The 21,979-nt window shown below is 34.0% G+C and overlaps 2 protein-coding genes across 3 annotated transcripts; one reads left to right on the top strand and one right to left on the bottom strand.

Annotated features, from left to right (window-relative positions):
* Positions 1 to 3,512: 3,512 nt before the first annotated feature.
* On the top strand, positions 3,513 to 8,507 carry LOC112038589 (pentatricopeptide repeat-containing protein At4g02750). The gene is made up of 3 exons (XM_024071412.2): positions 3,513 to 5,177; positions 6,227 to 7,499; positions 7,989 to 8,507. The coding sequence occupies exons 1-2, from the start codon at positions 3,651 to 3,653 to the stop codon at positions 7,031 to 7,033; spliced, it is 2,334 nt and encodes a 777-aa protein (XP_023927180.2). The 5' UTR covers positions 3,513 to 3,650; the 3' UTR covers positions 7,034 to 7,499; positions 7,989 to 8,507.
* Positions 8,508 to 10,109: 1,602 nt separating this feature from the next.
* On the bottom strand, positions 10,110 to 21,325 carry LOC112038582 (mitogen-activated protein kinase 9). 2 transcript variants are annotated; one of them, XM_024071403.2, is made up of 11 exons: positions 20,618 to 21,325; positions 19,031 to 19,439; positions 18,826 to 18,953; positions 18,609 to 18,668; positions 17,102 to 17,251; positions 16,533 to 16,688; positions 16,266 to 16,403; positions 16,098 to 16,171; positions 13,017 to 13,118; positions 11,132 to 11,381; positions 10,110 to 10,531 (listed from the first exon to the last, which is right to left on the bottom strand). In XM_024071403.2, exons 1-11 carry the CDS (start codon positions 21,044 to 21,046, stop codon positions 10,454 to 10,456), a joined length of 1,974 nt encoding a protein of 657 aa, XP_023927171.1. In that variant the 5' UTR covers positions 21,047 to 21,325; the 3' UTR covers positions 10,110 to 10,453. The 2 variants fall into 2 exon arrangements, with proteins under 2 accessions (XP_023927171.1, XP_023927172.1); XM_024071404.2 differs by having other exon boundaries at positions 10,110 to 10,528; positions 20,618 to 21,323.
* Positions 21,326 to 21,979: the final 654 nt, after the last annotated feature.

Genomic DNA, 21,979 nt, shown 5'->3' with positions numbered 1-21,979 from the left:
AAACATTTAGTCTAGGTTTAGGCTTGTTTAGAGTTTGGATTGATGTAAAGTTGTAATCGAGTAATTGTAGGAATTACTATTCAAAATCTGCAATGCTCAATCAATCGAAAATTAAACTCGAACAATCAACCCTCATGAATCAGTAATTTTCGGCAGAATTATTAAACCAACTCAAGCCCATATGACGTGTAGGGTTAAGTGCTTCACTCCAAGTATAAAAGGAAAAATCCTAACTACATTTTAGAAGTTTTTTTTTAGTTGTGTGTTGAATCTTTTGTGAGATCTAAGAGGTATTTACCTTCATACACACACATAGAGTTATCAAGATCAAGATTCAAGTCAAGAACTTGATGATTGCTTCAATTGCTGATTAAGAACTTTAAAGAAGATCTAAAACCTTTGAGAGGTGTCTCAAAGTCACAAATAGGAGAACTTGTGGTTGCTGCAGATCAAAGAAAGAAGTAGTTCGTGGACTCGGAGCTATCATGTGGTCGTGGTAGTAAGTTTTCTACACGAGGTAGCAATAGGATGTTAGTGGTCTAAATCTTATTGTACAAATTTCAATTCTTTAATAGTGGATCTATTTTTACCTTGAGGATAGCTAGGTTAAATCCTCACCTGATTTTTACTGGTTAGGTTTTCTTGGGTCATCAGATCTATGTATTCTTTATTTTCCACTTTATATCTGTTTTACACATATTGGTTTAACCTAAATCTAATTAACAAATTTGTCAATCAACGTGGCTTAATATTAGGTTAAACATATTGAGTTAAGGGGTCTAAAAACTAACATTTGGAATATCTCTCCAACTTGCATCCCTACAGTGATTAGAGTTCCAACTACCAATTTTTACTACATAAGCAATTATGAAATATAAACTACGTGAACATGCATGAGGGATGTCATGTTCTGTTCTGAGCACATAAGATGTTCCATACCATCTTGAAGTTTTATATGTTGATATAGCATTTTGTCTATCTTCATTTTATGTGTAAAAATCTCAAATTTAATTTAGAAATACCAATAAACTATATCTTTGCATTAGGGTTATGGAAATATCAAATTTAATCTAATTCATCCCAATCAATTGTCAAAATATCCTATTTTATAGAGTTGTTGACCCAACTTTGATCGAGTTGACCAATGGCCAAATGAAGTCAAATTTTCATCCATTCTCTAAATTTCAACAATTTACATAAAATTCTATGCTTCATAACACTTTTCCCAAGTTTGACTACAACCAACTTGGGTTTGGCCAAGATTTTACCAAAATTCGACTGTTTAATCAGGGTAAATTTGAGCCAATATTGTATATAATTGAATTCCCTTCAAAAAGATAGCACAAGCCTAGATCAGACTTAAAATAAGAAAAATATTGCAGAAAATTTGCCAAACACAGCATGGTGATAAATTTGAGATCAGCTCATGATCAAAATACTATTATATTAATCAATTCTAAAATTTTAGTAGTCCACTTGTTTACCATCTAAGGAATATGTAAAATTGCTTCAGTGGGTAAGTAAACTCTTTGGGGAAGTGTAAGGAAGGTCGAACCATGATTAAGAACCTTAAAACTTCTTGGAAAAAGTTTACCTCTAAACCAATTTGGAGGAAACTCCCTCCAACCCACTACATGGCAGTTAAAGAGACTATCCACACTTACTTTTAATCCCTTGATTTTTTAATAAGTCATGTGATTTGTTTAAGTAATACACATTAATAGTATTATGAATCTCATGTAGTTAATTAAAGAAGACTCCTCAAAACTAAATTGGAGGAGATTAATTCCTCCAAACCAATCCAAAGTTTTGTAGGAAACTCAATCATAGAATTCCTATTCCCTAAATTCTTATCCACTCATTTCAATGAGTGGATTAGATTTTATCATGTCACTAACATTGAAAAAAAAAATGTTGACTATCATGAATTTGATATATATTTAAATTATTAATGAAATAACAAAAGCCAATACACCTATTTTTAAATGGGTGAATAAATTTTAAAAACTCCATAGCGAGCAGAACTATCCTAAGAACTTTAGCGGATATATCATGGGCTAGGGTGGTCACAAATCACCCTGACTTAGGGGTGTGCATGGGTCGGGTTGGGTCGGGTTGAGGGGATTTTTTGACTCAACCCACCATGGTGGGTCAAAAAAAATTCAACCCAACCCAACCCATCACATATGTCCAACCCAACCCAACCCAACCCAACTCACATGGATCGGGTTGGGTCGGGTTGAACCCATGGGTTTGACAAATTTTTATTATTATTATTATTAAATATATTATATTATATTATATATATATATATATATATTTGATTCAAAAAAAAATTATTAAATAATAATATATTTTAAATATGTATTAAATATGGGTGGATCGGGTCGGGTTTGGTGGGTTTGTAATTTTATAACCCACACCCAACCCGACCCGCTATAAAAAAAATAAAATAAATAAAAAATTTGTGACCCAACCCAACCCACCAAGCCTAAAAAACCGACCCAACTCGGCGGGTCGAGTTGGGTCGGGTCGGGTGTGGCGGGTCGATGGGTTTTCTGCACACCCCTACCTTGACCTGAACTAAAATAAAAATTTTATATAAATTTTAAAACTTTTATGATTTGTATACCATTAAAAAAAACAATTGTGACCACCCTAAAATTTTTTAGGCCCAACAAAATTAAAATTTTGGTTCCCTTAACAATATATTAAGTCCTTTCAAACAAAAAGAAAAAGCCTATGAAAATTTTTATTGAACTAAAATTTGAAAAAAGGTGTAGCTTACATAATTGATAATGAGACTATTATGCAGCGATTTCAAAATATAAAAACTTGTATAAGGAAATTGTAAAACTTTATGTGTGTGTGTGTGTGTGTGTGTGTGTGTGTGTGTTTCATCAGTATATGAAGTTCTATTTTATTAGATATTGTATAATTTAAAGTTTCCTAATGACCACCGTCAAGAAAATTCCTAGAGTCGGTTATGAGCAATTCAAGTGCATACATCTTAGGTTGAGAAAATCTTGCATCAACCACATGTATATGCCCTTTGTGGGCCCTATAGGTTATGGGGCCCTCATGTCAGTTTCACAACGGGCATATACACCCAACTCACTAGATACTTTTCCTCTTGGGTCACACATGAATGCACAAAACTTCTATTTTTGTGGGACTCAGAGAGGTCATGTGGAACAAAATTTTTAAACTCTTCAAACTTTTCGTATATCTCTTTTTTGGATGTGAATTTTAAAAATTTAACCACTAAATTTCATGTTTCTTATATTCTTAACATGCGTATTCAATTTCGTTTAAATGGATGTTATTTACTATTCAATCATAACTTATTTTTTATATTCAATTTTAAATCACAAAAACTTGCAATTTTATCATTTATTTGAGAACATAGCAATTAATCTTTAATGATTTTAAAAATTTTGTAAGTATAAAAGATATAATAAGAAAATACAATCTAATTGATAGATTTCAAAATTCACACTTATAGTTTGTAGAATTTTTTTCTAAACTAATTTGAGAAAAAACTTTGTTCCGTCGCATGGCAGCACTCCGGTTGATATTTTCTATAAAATTGCAATTGGTATGATGATGAAATTAGGATATTGTCTAAAAAATCATTTAAACTGAAAGTTATGCGCGGGAATTATAGTTTCAGACAGTTAAGCAGCACCTGCTATCGCTCGCTTCAAAACGAACCCATCAACAACAAGCTCCAAAATGCAACGAAAACCTCAACCCCATCGAAGAAAACATTAACCCAAAAACGCAGCGAACCTAAGAACAAGAAGTCAGCCATTTCAGACTTGGAAATTGTGAAATGGAACATGTCCATTACCACCCACATGCGCAATGGCCAATGGAAGTCAGCCCTCCAAGTCTTCAATTCAATGCCACGACGGAGTTCGGTCTCTTACAACGCCATGATATCTGGGTACCTGTCGAATGACAAGTTTGGGCTTGCACGAGACATGTTTGAGAAAATGCCTGACAGAGACTTGGTTTCTTGGAATGTGATGCTTAGTGGGTATGTGAGGAATCGGAATCTTGGTGCTGCTCGTGTTTTGTTTCATCAGATGCCCGAAAGGGATGTTGTGTCGTGGAACGCTATGTTATCTGGGTATGCACAGAATGGATATGTTGATGAGGCAAGGAAGATTTTTGATAGGATGCCGGATAAGAATGAGATATCATGGAATGGATTACTTTCAACATATGTGCAGAATGGGAGGATAGAAGAGGCTTGTAGGTTGTTTGAGTCAAAAGAGGATTGGGAAGTGGTCTCTTGGAATTGTTTGATGGGTGGGTATGTAAAGAGGAAGAGGTTGGTTGATGCTAGACGACTTTTTGATCAGATGCCTATGAGAGATGAGATTTCTTGGAATACTATTGTTACAGGTTATGCGCAGAATGGAGAGTTGTCAGAAGCTAGGAGATTGTTTGAGGAGTCTCCTAGTCGGGATGTGTTTACGTGGACGGCACTGGTATCTGGCTATGTGCAGAATGGGATGCTGGATGAAGCGAGAAGAGTTTTCGATGAGATGCCAGAGAAAAATGAGGTTTCATGGAATGCAATGATTGCAGGATATGTGCAGTGCAAGAGAATGGACACGGCAAGGGACTTGTTCGAGGCAATGCCTTGTCGAAACATCAGCTCTTGGAATACTATGATTACTGGCTATGCTCAGAGTGGCGATATTTCTCAAGCTAGGAATTTGTTTGATAGAATGTCTCAGCGTGACAGCATTTCTTGGGCAGCAATTATTGCTGGTTATGCTCAAAGTGGTCATGGTGAAGAGGCTTTGCATCTATTTGTGAAGATGAAAAGGAATGGTGAAAGATTAAATAGGTCTGCATTTACTTGTTCTTTGAGTGCATGTGCCGATATTGCTGCTCTTGAGTTGGGGAAGCAATTGCATGGGCGGCTAGTTAAGGCAGGATTGGAGACCGGGTGTTATGTGGGGAATGCACTTCTTGCAATGTATTGTAAATGTGGAAGCATAGATGAAGCATATGATATTTTTGAAGAGATATCAGAAAAGGATGTTGTCTCGTGGAACACAATGATAGCAGGATACGCAAGACATGGATTTGGCAAAGAGGCTATGACGGTTTTTGAGTCAATGAAGACAGCGGGTATCAAACCAGATGACGTCACTATGGTAATTATAGTTTTACACTTATTTTTCATTTAGACCTCATAGCATGAACATAATATCCATTTCATATTTCAATTTGATTTGCCACTACCTGCTAAAGCTCTGGCTCAATTTATTAAGGTGCCCTCATTCATGGGATCAAGTTTATTGCTCAACTTCCTATTTTTCTCATTTTGATTATATGACAAAATATCTTGGGTTTTACTGTATTAATTTCAATTCTTAATTCCTTATAATATATAATATCGTTGATTCTTCTCTTAGGCATAATATGGTGTGTTATAGTGCAATAAGCCACCAAAAGATTATCTTTTTCATTTTTTTGAGAATTGCATGTTATAACTTTTGTCAACTTTTTCCACATCAGTTCTTTGTTTCCACCCAGCAATATTCTTTTTTCCTGGATTCTCTATATGGCCACCATGATTGCAAGTGTCCATTTTTCTAATGTATTTATCTTAATCCTCAAAGACAATAGCAAATTGATATCTTAAAATGTTGTCCCAAACATAGCAAAAAATAAACACTGATAACGCGAGTTACACTTGCCTAAAAGAAATATTTCTTCGCCTAAGCCTTACCTTAGTTGTGCTTTGAGTAAGTTCCATCATATCTTTAATCTCTGATTTTGTTCAAATACAAGATTGGGGCATATAATTTACAAGGTTGATACTTTAATTCTCTCAGTTCACTTTCACTCTCTCTCTGTTGTACATATGTAACCAAACCCCCCCCCCCCCGCCGGGTGTTAAGGAAAATATAAGTATGAGAAAATGTTTTAAGCCATTGAGACTTGATTGGGTACTTATTTAACACATCGTCATTAGCATCACTTTTTATCTCCTTCAGCGCAAATTATTGCAAATCGTGGTTCTTGAAAGTACTCCCCCAAAGCTATCACCATTTATAATGATCATAGGTTGGTAGTCAGTTCAGTAGATGAATGATTTAGGAAAATAGGTTTTGGCATATTGTTTCTAATCATCTGTTTGTTTGTACATATCTTCTTTCTGTATCTAATGGTTTTTTCTTCTTCTCTACTGTATTTTCAGGTTGGTGTGTTATCTGCTTGTAGTCACACTGGGTTGCTAGATAAGGGCACTGAATATTTTTATTCAATGAATTGCGATTATGGTATAACAGCAAACTCAAAACACTATACATGCATGATTGATCTTCTTGGCCGAGCTGGGCGTCTGAATGAGGCCCAGAATTTAATGAGAAATATGCCTTTCGAACCAGATGCTGCTACATGGGGTGCTCTACTTGGTGCAAGCAGGATTCATGGCAATACTGAATTAGGTGAAAAGGCTGCTAAGATTATTTTTGAGATGGAACCTGATAACTCAGGAATGTATGTTCTTCTCTCAAATTTATATGCAGCTTCAGGTAGATGGGGCGATGTGAGCAGAATGAGATTGAAAATGAGGGATAATGGTGTGAAGAAAGTACCTGGGTATAGTTGGCTTGAAGTGGAGAATATGGTTCATACATTTTCAGTTGGGGACTCCTTCCACCCGGAGAAGGGCCGAATATATGCCTTTTTAGAAGAATTGGATTTGAAAATGAAGCTGGACGGGTATGTTTCTTCTACAAAGTTGGTTTTACATGATGTGGAAGAGGAGGAGAAGGAGCATATGCTGAAGTATCACAGTGAGAAATTAGCTGTGGCATTTGGAATTCTTTCTATACCAGCTGGGAGACCAATCCGTGTGATGAAAAATTTGCGGGTGTGTGAAGACTGCCACAATGCTATCAAACACATATCCAAGATTGAGGGAAGGTTGATAATCTTAAGGGATTCCCACCGTTTTCACCACTTCAGTGGTGGTTCATGTTCATGTGGGGACTACTGGTGAGAGCAGAGATTTATTAGGTGGAAATGCTATATTGCTGTTTCAAGTCTATTCTCTGGACTTAGTGTTAAATCCTTTCAGATAAAAAGATTATAATATCCTAGTTGTTTGAAAATTTTATCAACTCTTCTGAAAGAAGATTGGAATCAGATGTTCATTCTTTGTCCTTTTTTAGTGGATAACATTGCATGTACAAGAAAATCTACTTCCTAAATTTCTCAGGATAGGTGGAATAACGTTGGATATATGCAGAAATTCTGGACTAATTACTGATTATATGGAAATAAGATTTATCTCTGGTTGGTAATGGGAGCTGTGGTCTCATTATTTTTATTAGATTTCAAATTGCAAACAAAAGAGAAAGTTCAAGGTGGAGTACATGGTGAAATAAACAAAAGCTGGAATCAGTCAGCTGATCCTCGGAGAAAACAGCTGGACAAGTGTTCTTCATGGAGGCGATATCACTGAGGTATTTAGAGCAATGTCTCTTCTCAGATTCAACCTCTAGTTTTGCTTTCAGGTTAAGACTTGACATTGCTTAGTTACTAGATTCATGATTTTCTTGTGCTTAAGAAAGAACCTCCTAGGAAGTGACATTGTTAAAATCAATTTCTAACAGCTGTATTTCTTACAAACTAGACGTCCAACTTTCATTGCTCAATATAATCTAAATCCACTCTGTGATTCTGTTCAAATACACTTAAATGCTGGTTTACAAACTGAAGAAACTGTTTTCCTCGTAATCAGTTTCTGGTTCCTTTATTTAAACAATAGTTTGGAACAATATCTAAGCAATAAGTGCCCCTCCTATCGTCAGCCATGATTTAAAAAAAAAAAAAAAGATAGGAACGTCAGCCATGATTAAGATGGCTATTAGTAATATAATTTTCCATTCACAAATCATTAAGCCTGCTTATATAGATATGCTATATGTCTGTCTCTTGCAATCTCATTTCAGGCATTGAGGAAGGAAGGCCAATCCACCAAAACTTCACGCCATTCCTATTGAAAATGTCCATTTTGGCAATGTGATGATAACTTCACCTGATAAGCCTGGAGAATATGGAAGAAAAGGGTCTTCATTGTGCCATTTGAGATGCTAATGTCTACATGGGCTGTATATAAAAGTTTGTCGATTCTAGCTTACGCAATCTATGTCCTTTGTTTATCTTTGTGCTTTTTCTTTTCTTTTCTTCTTCTTCTTCTTCTTCTTCTTCTTCTTCTTTTTTATTTTTTTTTTGTCTTTTTGGGATTCGGTACTGTCACTCTGTTCATTTCATGTTTTCCTCTTCCTATTGAGTTCCGGATAGTTTTGATTGACCGATTGGACTTGTCATCAACTTAGAAACTATTATGCCTTTGCAAGGGAATCAACAATTCAATATGAGTTTTTTTTTCCAGGTTCAAGAATGATTTGTATTCTCAACTGGCAAATCAAGAATCAATGAAATATCCCTCTTTGCATGTTCTTGATCAAGGCAATGTAAATGTGTTGAATTTCCTTCCTTAACAGTTTATGGTAATTCTGCCTACTGGCCAAGAGCCATAAACTGCTATTAATTGGTTAGGGGGATGTCTATTTCACACACTGTGTTATCTAAACCGAAAATGTGATTTTAAATCACGTTTTCAGTTATAAAAAATCAGTTGTGTTTAACACACTGCATGCAAGAGTTTTTTCCCAATTGGTTATATCGCTTGTGCTCTTTTGCAGATAATACATAGCGAAAAACTTTTTTATTATCTAAGCTTTCTAAATTCGTTTAAACATAAATGAGTGGGCTGGAATTAACCTCAGGATGTAATTCTTAGATAAATGATGCAATGTTGGTTGAGACAATTGAAAATTAGGGGATAGAAAATATACGGAGTACAGAAATTATGCTGTAAGAGTAGTTTTTAGTTCGATATAATAACATATCTATAGAAAATTTTTCAACCACGATATACCATAGATAATCATATGCGTAGTGGAGAGTAGAAACTAGTCTCAACTTGTTTTTAACTATAGAACTAATCAGTGCTTAAGCTTTGAAGTTTAAACAGCATCGCCATGCAGTTGATGTATCAACTATATGTAACTATCACATTTGGATTTTGGGTGTTCCATCGTAGAATCCCTTTTTGTACTTTTCGTTACTTCCTTGTAAAGACTTGATTGCCTAAGAAAAATTGGCTAACCAACACAAACCACTCGTTGAGTTGCCAACTCAAGGGAGGAAGACAACTTGAGTTGGGAAACTTGGGTCTGTTTTCAGTGATAACCTTGAAATCTGTCTGTATCTTTGAAAAACAAATTTTGATTCAAACCGTGGTAAGTTAAAAGCAGCCAATTAACAACTTCCCACATGGGATTTTCCCCTTTCTTTGGGTCAAATTCAAACTAAAGAAAATAGAGCCTACAATTATTGAGGGTACGCATCCAACATCTAGACTAGAATTATCGACCATAAAAATCGAGTGGTTTATATATTTGTCTTTTTTTTTTAATTTAAATAAAAAAAAATAAAAAAAAATAAAAAAAAAAATAAAAAAATAAAAAAAGCCTCTCTAGCTCGGAAAGCATAATTGTATGGATGTTACTTTCTGGTATAACTACCTACCAGATAATAAATAAATAAAAAGAAGCATAATTACTTTCTGGAATTCAATAAATCAAAAAAGAAAAAGTCTGAAGAATAAAGAAGAATACCATACCATCAATAATAGACATCCAATCAGAAATAAAACCTTCGATGCTTCAATGCATTCATTGAACGCTCATTGCCATAGAAAGTGCAAATTGCTTTTCCAGGGAATTACTTTACAGCCCAAGCAAATTGTACAAAGAAAACCCGTGTTTTTCCCTATGCCGAAAACCAAAGACATGACAATCTCCAATAAACTTGGCTCCTCGCAACATCCAAAATAAGAAGAAGATAAATAGTAACCCTTGAAGTATGTCCACAGTTACTAAATTATAAGGATAGACAATGGCAGATCACGCATCAATACATAAAGACGGGTCACGGGGATTATCTTTTCTATATGATAAATCATATAAGTATTGGATGCTCTTAGGTTGTCATTAGTAGCCAAATTATCATCAATCACGAAAAAGTGATTATAAATCTCACTGATATGAAAACAAAATACAGATACCTTTTTCTTCAAACCAACATTTTTTTCTCCCTGCGTATCACAGTACATAATGGAAATTGTTGTGGTTTCTTCCAAATACAAATAAGAGTTTAATTACAAGAGAGCAATTCTTCCCTGTACTGTAGTAACACGGTTATGACGCAATCCTATTGTTAGCTTCTACATGAAAAAACTTGAGAATCTTCAACGTGGTACCCTTTAACCATATCATGGGGAAAATATGGGCAGAGCACAAAACACCACCTTCTGAAACTCTTCCTAAAATAGATCAGAAGTATTGAATCAAGCGTGTAGGGCTGCAACCTTATGTGATAAGCCATCAAGTGCCTCATCATTGGCCTCAGGAATTGCTTCTTCCTGCTGTGAAAAATCCAAAATGAGAAAATCACCGGATAAAATGCAAGCTCAGTGTTTGTGTGTGTGTGATATCAATTTAGAAACAATCCCTCTGTCATGTAAATTTCAGATTACACAGGTTATTTACTCTTTTTTCAATGACTTCATTTTGTTTTGTTTTAATTATGCTTTGTAGTGTAAGGGGAATATTATAAAGATGCCCATGAATCAAAAATTGAATCCATTTGGTCTTGAATGGCCTAAGGCAAAGACACATCATTAGAAGCAAGTGAAAACCACAATTACAGTAACAGCCAGAAGAATGCAGTCATTATCAAAGCAAAAATAATGACAATTTTTGGTACGTAGCAGCCATATTTAACAGTCATCAACAAAAGAGTCAAATGAAAGCATAATGTAATGCCATTTTAAATGTCATTTGAGGAAAAAGAAATGGTTAGTTTGAAACTTAAGAGATTTCTAGCTGCCCAAACACAATCAGTGAATCATTCTAATATTGGAAATTCCTGCTGCAGAGGTTAATAGGGAGTCATCATCAACTACCATGCAAGGAAAAATTATATGGACAAACAGGAAATGTTAAGAAAAAAATACATTAGTTACCTCCAAATCTTTTCTAGGTTTCACTTCAATACACTTGGAACCACTCATACTAGCACTCTTCAACAGGCTACGAGCACTGTAGTTTGGCTTATTAAATCCATTTTCTGACTCTGAGTTAGCAGTTTCCAAATTATTAGATTGCAGCGCCCTTGGAGAACTCTGGAGACCTGTAGCAACAGCAGCTGCAGTTCGCCCTTCAAATTCACCATTTTGGTCAGCAGTCTCTTCCTTGGGTACATTAACCCGCTCCCTACAAAAACAATGACATTAGAATTCGTAATGCAGAAAAATCACCTAAATAGTTTAATTAGATTTCTTTTTTTTATTTTTTTTATCTTTTGGTAGCTAGAGCTTACTTTGTAGCTCAAAATCTACATTAACTTGTCACAATCTGATCTGAACCAAAATGCATAAAATCTACATTAACTTATCTATATAATTATGTAAAGACAGCAAAGAGAAAGTTCAAACCTAGAAACCCTAAAATAGCTCATTTCTTGCCACATGGCTATGCTAGCTCTGCTTTGCACAATTGTATAGTACTATAATGACTGCACCCTATTGAGCCCTGTGCCCTTTTGTGTTGGAGATTTTATTGATTCCAGGATATTATTTAATATTCTCACTAATCTCATTAATTAAATCAAAGATTGTTACTCTCTCTCTCTCTCTCTCTCTATTTTTTTAATATTTTATTGAAAACATTGTTTAGTTTAATCTTTGAAATTTTGTGCATGGCTCAATATGAAAAAATGATCAAGATATATATAAAAAGACCAAGATTTTTGTAATTGGTATTTTGTACCAAGCCTTTATTATATTTCTTCTCCTATTTCTGATCACCTTCTCTATTGTTTATTAGATTAACATTCATATCATAAGTTGGAGTTACAACAACTAAAGCTTTTAATTCAAAAAGAACTAATTAGCTATTTATCTAAATAGCATGCTTGGTTTTTTACTTTTAACATGGTAATTTAATCTTTGATTCTTTTTTTATTAAGATTAGTATCATTATATTATAAGACTCAAAATAAATAAAGAATTTCAATTCATTTAGATTAGCACATTTTTACCATTGACTTAGGACCATGCTAATTTGTACATTTTAAAAATAAAATAAAATAAGAATAAAAATAAAAAATACAACTAGCAATCATGTAAATAGTAGTTCTTGATCACATGTGAAAGATTGCATTAACTTCATTTGCTTTGTATAGGTACTCTATTGCAGCCTAAATTTGAAGAGGTCAATTTTAAAGTTGGTTATGAAGCAAATTTGTATTGTTAATATCTCCAAGTCAAAATTCAACAATTATATAGACAATAATAACAAATAATATATTTTTAAAATGGTGCAAATCACATGCTGCAAGCTAGTTTTATATAAAAGTATTCATTTAAGGGTCAGTATGATTTTGGTCCCTTAGATATGAGGTGTCAACATTCCATTAGTCACATAAACGGAAACATGGACGGAAGATAAAAAATTGTTAAAAATTTGAAATAACAAAATGAATGTTTTAAGAGGGCTCAAAAAAAAAAAAAAAATAAAAAAAAATTTGAGGGACAAAAAAAAAATGCATCTTACCCTATTTTTGTTTTTAAAAGTAAAAGAAATTATATAACCATAAAAAAAATTACAAGGACATAGGGAACAAGTGGAATATTAATAAAAGAGTTCAATATATATTTTAAAAATAATGGTTTTAAAAGAAAACTGAACAAAACAACACAAAAAATTTGGAGTTATTTAACCAAAAATGACTGAAATGGGTTTGCCAAAAATGACTGAAGTGGGTGTGAGAGAGAGCAGTCTTGAAGCTTTAAGAACATCACCAAGTTAAAATTAAGAACAAGCCAACTTTTTCAATTGAGCATGTACCTTGGTAAGGAAGCATGCTGCCTTTGGAGTGGACTGCTTTTTTCTCCTTTACCATAATGCTCCTCAAGATGCGCAAACTGTCGTTTGAATCGATCTACACCACTAAATTGCATAAAGACAGGTTAATAACTAATAATCATAGCATGAAACATATTTAAACATGAAAGTATCACTTTTTTTAATATAACAAGAATAGCTAACTTGCAAATTAGCATCTATGTACTAATAAATAGTCAAAAGGTGGACAAGTTTGTGAAGGAGTATGTAGCAGAAAAGAACTCAAAATTTAAAGTTGCATGAATTCTATGTTCCTTTCAGTTAGTAGAAAAACAATAACAATAATGCTTTCCAGTACAAAGAAAACAATTAATGTTTGAAGCACCAGTCCCATGACTATAATTGTGGAAGTAAAGGAGGGTATGTCCCTCCATTGACAGAGGCTGTTCTTCTGTGTCCATATCTTCAAATAGTCACACAAAAGGAACAGGATGGATAAACCCCTTCTTCCCTCCCCAAGACAGTTTTTTGGACTAAAAAAGAGAGATAATGCTAGTGGAATTGAAGGGGACATGGTATTTAGGTAATGCTAATGGAATTGAAGTGTTTAAGAAAATAATTTTGTGAAGAATGGTAATTCAATGGTGGAGGATGAGGGGAATTTGAACCCTAGACATCTTTGTTAGAAACATCAAGAGTTGTTATTTGAGCTACAAGGCTCTTGGCTTGAAGAATATTCCTATCACCTAGATGGGCCAAAAACCCAACAAAACGATTATAAATAAGAGGCCAACCAAACCATTTGAATATTACCTTTTTTGGATATTTGGTTTTCTATGGTTGAAAACCAACAGAACTAAACAGTCAAAAAAAAAAAAACCAAAAGTGATCTATCAAGTTTAAATAGGCTACAGATTTCAAATAACTACAGTTTAAAAGCATTCCTCATTGAGACTTTTTCCTCTGATTAGGCCATGACTTTGCATAACCTTTAATTTAATCACTCCAAAAAATTTCCTTTGAACAAGCTAAGCACATATTCACATGGTCAAAAAATGCAAATACTGCCATTGGGTACACATCAAAAAATGGTCGAAGTAGCAGTCAGTAAATGCTAAGGTTTTCTGGTGATCTGCTCAGGGAATTTGAGTGATTCATAAATGATGTAGTTCAGATTGATAACCAAAAAAATACTTGTTAAATTAACAATCTAAAAGCTTAAGCTATTAGGAAATGAGGAATTTAATCATTTAACCATAATTCTAACATTCCCCTTCACGTATGAGCCTAAACTCCCCCTTAATAAGTTGAGCCCATCACGTGAGATTTTTAGTTTTTTAAGTGGGGGGTAGAGAAAGACAAGGACAAACTCAGGATTTCCTACTCTAATACCATATTAAATTATTGATTCTCCCAAAAGCTTAAACTATTAGGAAATGGTAAAATTAATCATTTAACCATAATTCTAACAAGCAATGACTGGTTTTTTGTCTAATTTATGCTTAATGAAGCATAAAGAGGACAATAGTCACAAGGTGTTGCCTATAAATTAAAAGCTCATTAAAGAACATACAAGTGATAACTAAATACTATTAAGTACTAACTAGTTTGCAAAGTTTCTCAAGGCATTTCCATGACCAGCAATTCATCAAGGAACAAAGGGCTGGGACATAAAGGACAAACATAATTATAAAATGTAAATAGGCAAGTCTGAAATTCAGATTTTAATAAAGATACATAGCAAAACAAGACATAATAGAATTGATTAAGATGCATATATTCTAAGGTAATTTGATTGATTAAAATTTTCTCTCCATATGCAACAAAAATTAGCAATGTGCTAGGTAACTTATATGGTTCAAAAAAAATTCATAAAAAGGGGCATAAATGAAAAGGCATGATTAAAATGGAAAGAACATAGGAGTCAGCCTATATTTTTACCTAAAGGCATGACCCCAGATTGAGCAGATACAGAAATCAGAACTCAGCACAGGAACCAAATTACTCCAAGGCATCATGAAGTTGAGTGCTTGTACAGCTTTCAAACGATGTATGACAATATATCCCAAATTTTAAATGGGAACCTCTAGTTCCACAGTTAATGACTGCAGCTGTTTTTATCACATTAAAGTAAGTAATTAAACCAAGTTACAATTTTGGTCCCAGCACATTTATCTCAGTTTCATTACGTCCCAATACATTCAATTGTGTTAATTTCGTCTTTCAAAATCAAGGTCCATCAACTATAAATTGTGTTAATTTCGTCCCTCAGCTTTCAAAATTAAGTCAAATTCTTCTCTCAACTTTCCAAATCAAGTTAATTTTGTCTTTCAACTTTCATAATTAAGTTGATTTTATCCTAAGAAGTTGATTTGATTACAGATAAAATTGGCTTGATTTTGAAAGTCAAGAGATAAAATTCAAATTTCACACAACTTTATGTATAAGGAAAAATTTGAAATTAGCCCATTTTGGAGGACCAAAAGTGTAATTTGGCCAAAATAAAGTAAAATTAGAAATCTGTTAGGGCAGAGAAGTCTAGAAAAAAGAACTTATTAGTCTGATAGCAATGGAAAAACTCATTTTCCCAAATAAATGAAGTACAACCAGCTGATCATAAGGAAAATACACAATCATCAACACTGGGACAAGAAAGCTAAAGCCAAAAAAGATGAGGCTAAAGAAATAAATTTCATAAGAATCATAAATTAGGGTGGGGCAACCTTCTACGGTTGAAGAAACACGGAAGAGTACCTAAATTTGTTTAACATACACTGAGAGGTGGTAATCACACAAAATACAGGCATATAGCAGAGAAATATTTTTACATATTATTTATTAAAAGTGCAGTCATGGAATCCTAAACTACTATAAAGAAGAATGATTTTCACTTTATATCATAGATTTGAACAATTAAATGTTTGTAATTTATTAATTCCACGTGAGGATGTAATTTTAGAACATGACATTTCAGTATGAATTAAAAAAATGCAGCATTGAATTTACATAAGAAAATGAATAAAACAGCTCTCCTATAAGAATAAAAATGAGATCTCAACTCAAAGATAACAGATAATTGCCAACCTTGGGTACATAAAGCTAGTCTGATCTCCACCTCGAAGATACTCCTGCAGCATCTGGGGATGATACTCTAAAATCTGCTTGATTCAATCCTAAGGTTTAGTATATCCATAACGAAAACAAAAGCCATTCTGCTACATAAGCAACAAGCATCAAATTTTAAGGCTATACCTCTCTATAGATTAACTCTCTAACATCGTCTTTTGCCAATTTCCTCCTCTCAAACTCAAACTCAAGTTTTGATATGGGTTGAGTGGATGGTTCACGATCCACATTAGACAAACCTTGAAAGTAAGGATCAGCCAATGCCTATAGGCAAAAGCATAGGGGATATTAAGAGGTAAAGATAATCTCAAACATTTAGATAAATAAAATTTCATGCATATTTAATTGGAATCTTTAATTTGGTTATTGTTTGGATTGCTGAATATGAGTCACCTCTTCAGCTGTCGGACGGTCTTTAGGATCAAAAGCAACTAGGCGCTCTAGTAAACGAAGAGCCAATGGATCTGCATTAGGGAACTTTTGTGTTAAAGGAACTGGTTGTTTTCTCCGCATGCTAGCAAGATACCTTCTTGCCTTTTCATTTCGTATCTGTTAATACCACAGTAAAGTAATCAGTTAAAAGGAGGGGTGGGGGGAATATATATATATATAGAAAATCTAGAGGGAAGCCTGGAATTTGGAAACAAGTTAGGGTGAAAGCTAAAAGTTTTTTTTTCTCTTTTTGGTGGGTTTCTTTTGCTCATGAGATGTCTAAAGCCATTTGAGTAGAAAAGGCTTTGATGCAATAATTTTCTAGTAGTTGGTTGCACAAAATGTCACTAGGGAATGGTGGTGACTAGCAAATGTTGGTTGCACTATACATCAAAAAACACAGAAAACGTTTTTAAAAAATTATATACGCCAAAATAGATGAAGCCCCAGAAACAATTTTCTCAAGGTTTATGATTAATTTGTCTTGGATAATAACAGAGCAAAGCAGTCACTAGAAAGAGACAACAAACCCTTGCAATAGATTCAGCAGCAGGAGTGCCAAGCAAATCAGTCATGAGATCTAATTGGTGCACCACATTTTTTCCAGGAAACAATGGTTTTCCTGTAAGCATTTCTGCAAATATGCATCCTATACTCCAAATATCGATTGCAGGGGTGTACTGCAAAAAGAAAGAAAAAAAAAAAGGTGAAACTAAACATATAGTTCAATAATCACAATTCAATACAAGTTTTAACAAGTAAAATGCATTAAAACTCACATAGTAAACTTCTCATTTCTCATGCTACAAAAGGGCCAAAAAAAAAAGAATGTATGTTGAATGGAACAGCAATAATAACCTAACAGTCACAAATTTTCAAGAGTAAATGTAGTCCAGGATGAACAGTAAACTACAATTGTTTTAATACAGGATGACTAAATACATGATCACTGGCAGACTAGCATTAGTTTATTCAAGGTGTGTCCAGAACCAATGCAGAATTTTGGGTCAAGTCCCAAACAGAGACAGTATGTAAGTATGCTCACTTTTTGACAGCCCATCATCAGTGAAGTGTGCAAAATAAACCCATTGATCATTCCTAGCAATCACAAGGTTGGGCCAGAGTAGCACATACTAGAATATATAACAAATCAAAAACTATTAATGAATAAAGAATCTTATCAAAGTTTAATGCACATTAAAAAAGTTTAGGACACACCACTAATTTGAGAAACTAATGACAATGGAACTTAAGCAATTTTTTGAATGCATCAGAACTCAGGGAAAAAGTCAACTTGGAAAATTTTAGCCCTATGTTGCCAGTGTGCAAACTAACTACAGCAGATATTCAACGTCAAAGTAGGTGAATCCACCAAACGTATGATGAAATTGAAAAGGGACCAAAAGATATGAAGTATTCACTATTCACTGAAGAATTCTACAAACTACGGTTATAAAGAGGAAACTTTTTATTTAATAAGGTAATTTTCACTTTGTATTTACAAGATACCTACCATCATCCATGTCATGGACCAAAATATGAATGGCAATCAGCAAAAGGACAGCTCCATTAAGTATTAGACATTGAAAATTTTTCTCTTCCATTGTTTAACAAAAAGAAAGCTTTGCTAGTAGTGTAAAGACACGGACAACAAGCTTAGCTTAGAGTTAAAACCTACCATCCTAAAAGTTCACAACCAATATCTTGTACAATTAAAAACAGGTGTGCAAGAAATCTGCACTAAGTGAAGTGATGTGTTACTTTCTGAAGTTGGTGATATTCAAGTTATAATCATAAAATGACTAAAAAATTATTTAGATTATCACATAAGAATAACACCAGCCATAAAACAGCTCACTTTCACTCAGGCAATATGTTAAAAATAGCACATAAAAAAGAGAGAAAAAATAAGAGAGAGGAGAGGAGGGAGAGGGGGGTGGGGGGGGGCACCTATGCAACATAACCAGTAATCAGCTCAGAAAAATCATGTTTCAGGAACTGGCAGTAGGATAATTAAACAAAATAGAGTTTGCTTACTTTCGAGAAAAAAGAGCCACAGAGTTCAGGAGCACGATACCATCGAGTTGCAACATAGTCCTTCAATAGCAGTTAACAAGTTAGAAACTGGAGGTTCAGATGTCAGGAGCTAGAAATAAAATAAAATACAAAATAAAATTTTTAACTATAATTTTAAAAAGCAGATCTAGAAAGAAATACAGTGAACTGCTATGGTATGCATGACAGAACAACTTACAGTCCAGAAAATTGCTGATGGGGCATCATTGAAAGATACACGAGCAAGCCCAAAATCACATATCTTTAATTTGCAGTCAGCATTAGCAAGAATATTTTTTGGCTTTAAATCTCTATGAAATACATTTGCTGCAAATAACTCAGGGAAATTAATTGATTATCCTCAGAGCCATAAAAGCCAAAGAAATTGCTGGAAAAGCACTAACCTGTATGTATATACTTCAGACCACGAAGAAGCTGGTATAAGAAAAACTGATAATGCTCAGGAGTAAGATCATCATTAGCCTTAATTACTTGGTGAAGATCAGATTCCATCAACTCAAAAACGACATAGATATCTCTAAATTCCCGCCGTGAAGGTGGAAGCATAATATGTTTTATTTCTACAATATCTGGATGACGAAGCAATCGAAGGAGCTTAATTTCTCTCAGAATCCTTGTGGCATCAGAAACATGTTCAAAAACATCATTAATTTTCTTAATTGCAACCCTTTCTCCAGTATGGCTGTCAATTGCAGAACCGACAACACCATAACTTCCCTTCCCGATAACTTCTTGAACTTGGTACCGGCTTGCCTCTCCATACTCTGTGAAGAATTCTGTTTCTAACCCACCCTGTACAAGGAATACCAGGCATTATTTATGAACAAGTAAATGAAAACCCGGTACCCAAAAAACAAAACCAAGTGAAGAATATGACTTTTTTGTGTCATTGATGCAGCAACAAATAATTAATTCAAGATAGAGACACAACACAAGTAGGGGACAGGAACGAATGGTATAAACACCTATTCTTAAAGAACTAGATCCAATAAATAAATGTTCAACTTAACTACTATGAGACTAATGCATGTTTCTTAGGTGTGTGGATAACATTATTAGAAACTTAACCGTTGTGCAAGGAGCTTTTACATCTCTGCATAACTAATAACATTTCTAGGAAGCTGATGGGGTAGCAGTCCAAGTAACATAACAATTCCTATAATCCTCAGAGAAAGAACCCAGCTTATTTTCTGGCCATTGGGGGGGCAGTTTACATAAGAACTTTCCTTTTTCTAAATGTGTCATACATTGTAAATGCATCAACAACATAGAAGCCAACAATTTCTAATATAGAAATGGCTACACTAGATGGCACTATGTCAGACCACAATTTCTAAACGAATCAAGAAAGTCAAGAAACAGCCAAGAGCCTTGTAGTTCAGTGGCATTACCTGCTCTATTTAACAAGGAGAACCAACATTCAAATTCCCCGACACCATTGTTGTAACTATGGACTAATCGAACCAAAAAACAGAATCAGACAGTGCACATTCAAATTCCCCAACCAATGCACGACGCACTACTTGTCCAAGAATCACATTCTTCCAAAAATGCATTGGCAAGAGATCAAAGGTGAACAGTACACCATTAATTAAAAACACAAAATTCAATAAGAAGTCAAATAGAATAGACAATGATCAACTAGGCAAAGCTTCTAACCCTCGGGTCCTACATTATCATTTCTCAAATTTCAAAACTTGAATTGATTCAGTTTTCTTCTACATTTTACCAGCAAACAAACAGAACCTAAGAAAAACAACAACAACAACAACATTTACAAACTAATATAAATGCAGCCTAAAAAAAAAAATATAATAACAAATTGATAAAGATTAAATCCAAAAAATAAATAAATAAATAACAAAACATAAAATTAGATCTCGTGAAAGAATTAAAACAAAAACAAAAACAGAGAAGCAGATCTCAAAAAAAAAGAAAGAAAGAAAGAGAGAGAGAGAGAGAGAGAGGACCTTTTTGTTTGAATCCATGTTGATGTTGGTAGATTTGAAATTGGACCAGTTTGGAACTTTAATAAGCTTCAATCCGTCTATGCCTTGTTCTTCTTCTTGGTGGTGTTGTTTTAGTTGCTTCCTCTTGCTCTTACAAATTATGGACGATTGGGCGCGAACTTCGCTAACATAAGAGACGTGGCCAACGCCACTTTCATAATTATTAATATCTTTAATATTATTATTATTATTATTATTATTGTGCTGCTGCTTCTTCTTGTTATTAGTATTGCTGCTGTTGTTGTTATGAGAAGAAGTTATATTATTGTTGTTGTTATCAGCAATAATAATATTGGTTGTATTATTATTATTAGTAGTAGTAGTAGAAGAAGAGCGACGTTGAAACCAGCGACGAAGCCCATCCACGAGTGATCCACCTCCACTCCCCATATACACTCCTCTTCGATTTTGATTCAAACTCACCAGATTTCTCGTTCAGCATTGCCCGTTCTTCTCTTCTTAATTTTCGCTGCTCTCTCTCTCTCTCTCTTCAAAGTTTTCTTGTTTTCCGCCTCTTTTTTCTCTCTGTGCTGTGCCAATGGAAATAGAGAGAGAGAGAGGAAGAGACCAGAAGCAAAGAGAAGTTAGGTTGCTTTGTTGGTTTTGGGAGATGGGCCGTGAATGATGCACATTAACTGCAATTATGGCTTTCTTATTTGTTTTGTAAACCCCAAACGTGACGTGAGGTCAGGTTTTTGTGACTAATGACTAATGTAATGTGGGTGTTTTTTTTTTTTTTTTTTTTGTGTTTTTGTCAATCTTGTATCAGATTCGATCAATTATGACTTTACACATGTTACCATCTATCTCCTCCTACCTTATTCTTGTGAGGTGTTGAACTTGAATTATTGTTCATTGTTTAAGTGAACAAACTATTACTATCTATCTCCCACCCCCACCTACATTATATATATATATATATATAAGTGCAATTATTTGTTTGTTAATACTTAATAAGGGAAAAGATTGAGACTAACAGAGGGAGGGATCGACACCTAGCATTTGGGTTTTACTCTAATTTATTTATCTGTCACTTCCTTCTTTAATAAGTCTCAATCCTTCCGGTTATTCTTTATATATTTTCTTTATGGGTCTTATAAAGTTAAGTCTAGGTACATATTAATTACTCATTTTAAAAAAGAGTAAGACTTAGGTACAATATTTAGGTGCTGTTTTTTAAGTTCTCTTTTTAAGATTCTACATGTGAATTTTTTCTCATATGATAGAAGTGTATTTTTTAGTTAAATAAGCACATGACTAAATCTTAAAATGAAATCTTAAAAAATAACACCGAAAATACTATACTTAAATTTTGTCCTTTAA

The sequence above is a fragment of the Quercus suber genome, unplaced genomic scaffold, assembly GCF_002906115.3.
Source record: "Quercus suber isolate HL8 unplaced genomic scaffold, Cork oak 2.0 scaffold_196, whole genome shotgun sequence".
In the NCBI taxonomy this organism is placed as follows: Eukaryota; Viridiplantae; Streptophyta; class Magnoliopsida; order Fagales; family Fagaceae; genus Quercus; species Quercus suber.
This window is presented reverse-complemented; position numbering and strand designations above follow the sequence as displayed.

Bases quoted from the DNA above. Each gene is read 5' to 3' on its own strand.
- LOC112038589 (XM_024071412.2), top strand. From the start codon at position 3,651: ATGCGCGGGAATTATAGTTTCAGACAGTTAAGCAGCACCTGCTATCGC. The intron at 5,178-6,226 runs GTAATTATAGTT...CTGTATTTTCAG, and splicing joins AACCAGATGACGTCACTATG to GTTGGTGTGTTATCTGCTTG.
- LOC112038582 (XM_024071403.2), bottom strand. From the start codon at position 21,046: ATGGGGAGTGGAGGTGGATCACTCGTGGATGGGCTTCGTCGCTGGTTT. The intron at 16,404-16,532 runs GTGACTCATATT...TTTTGCCTATAG, and splicing joins ACCGTCCGACAGCTGAAGAG to GCATTGGCTGATCCTTACTT. The intron at 16,172-16,265 runs GTATAGCCTTAA...TGAATCAAGCAG, and splicing joins GAGAGTTAATCTATAGAGAG to ATTTTAGAGTATCATCCCCA.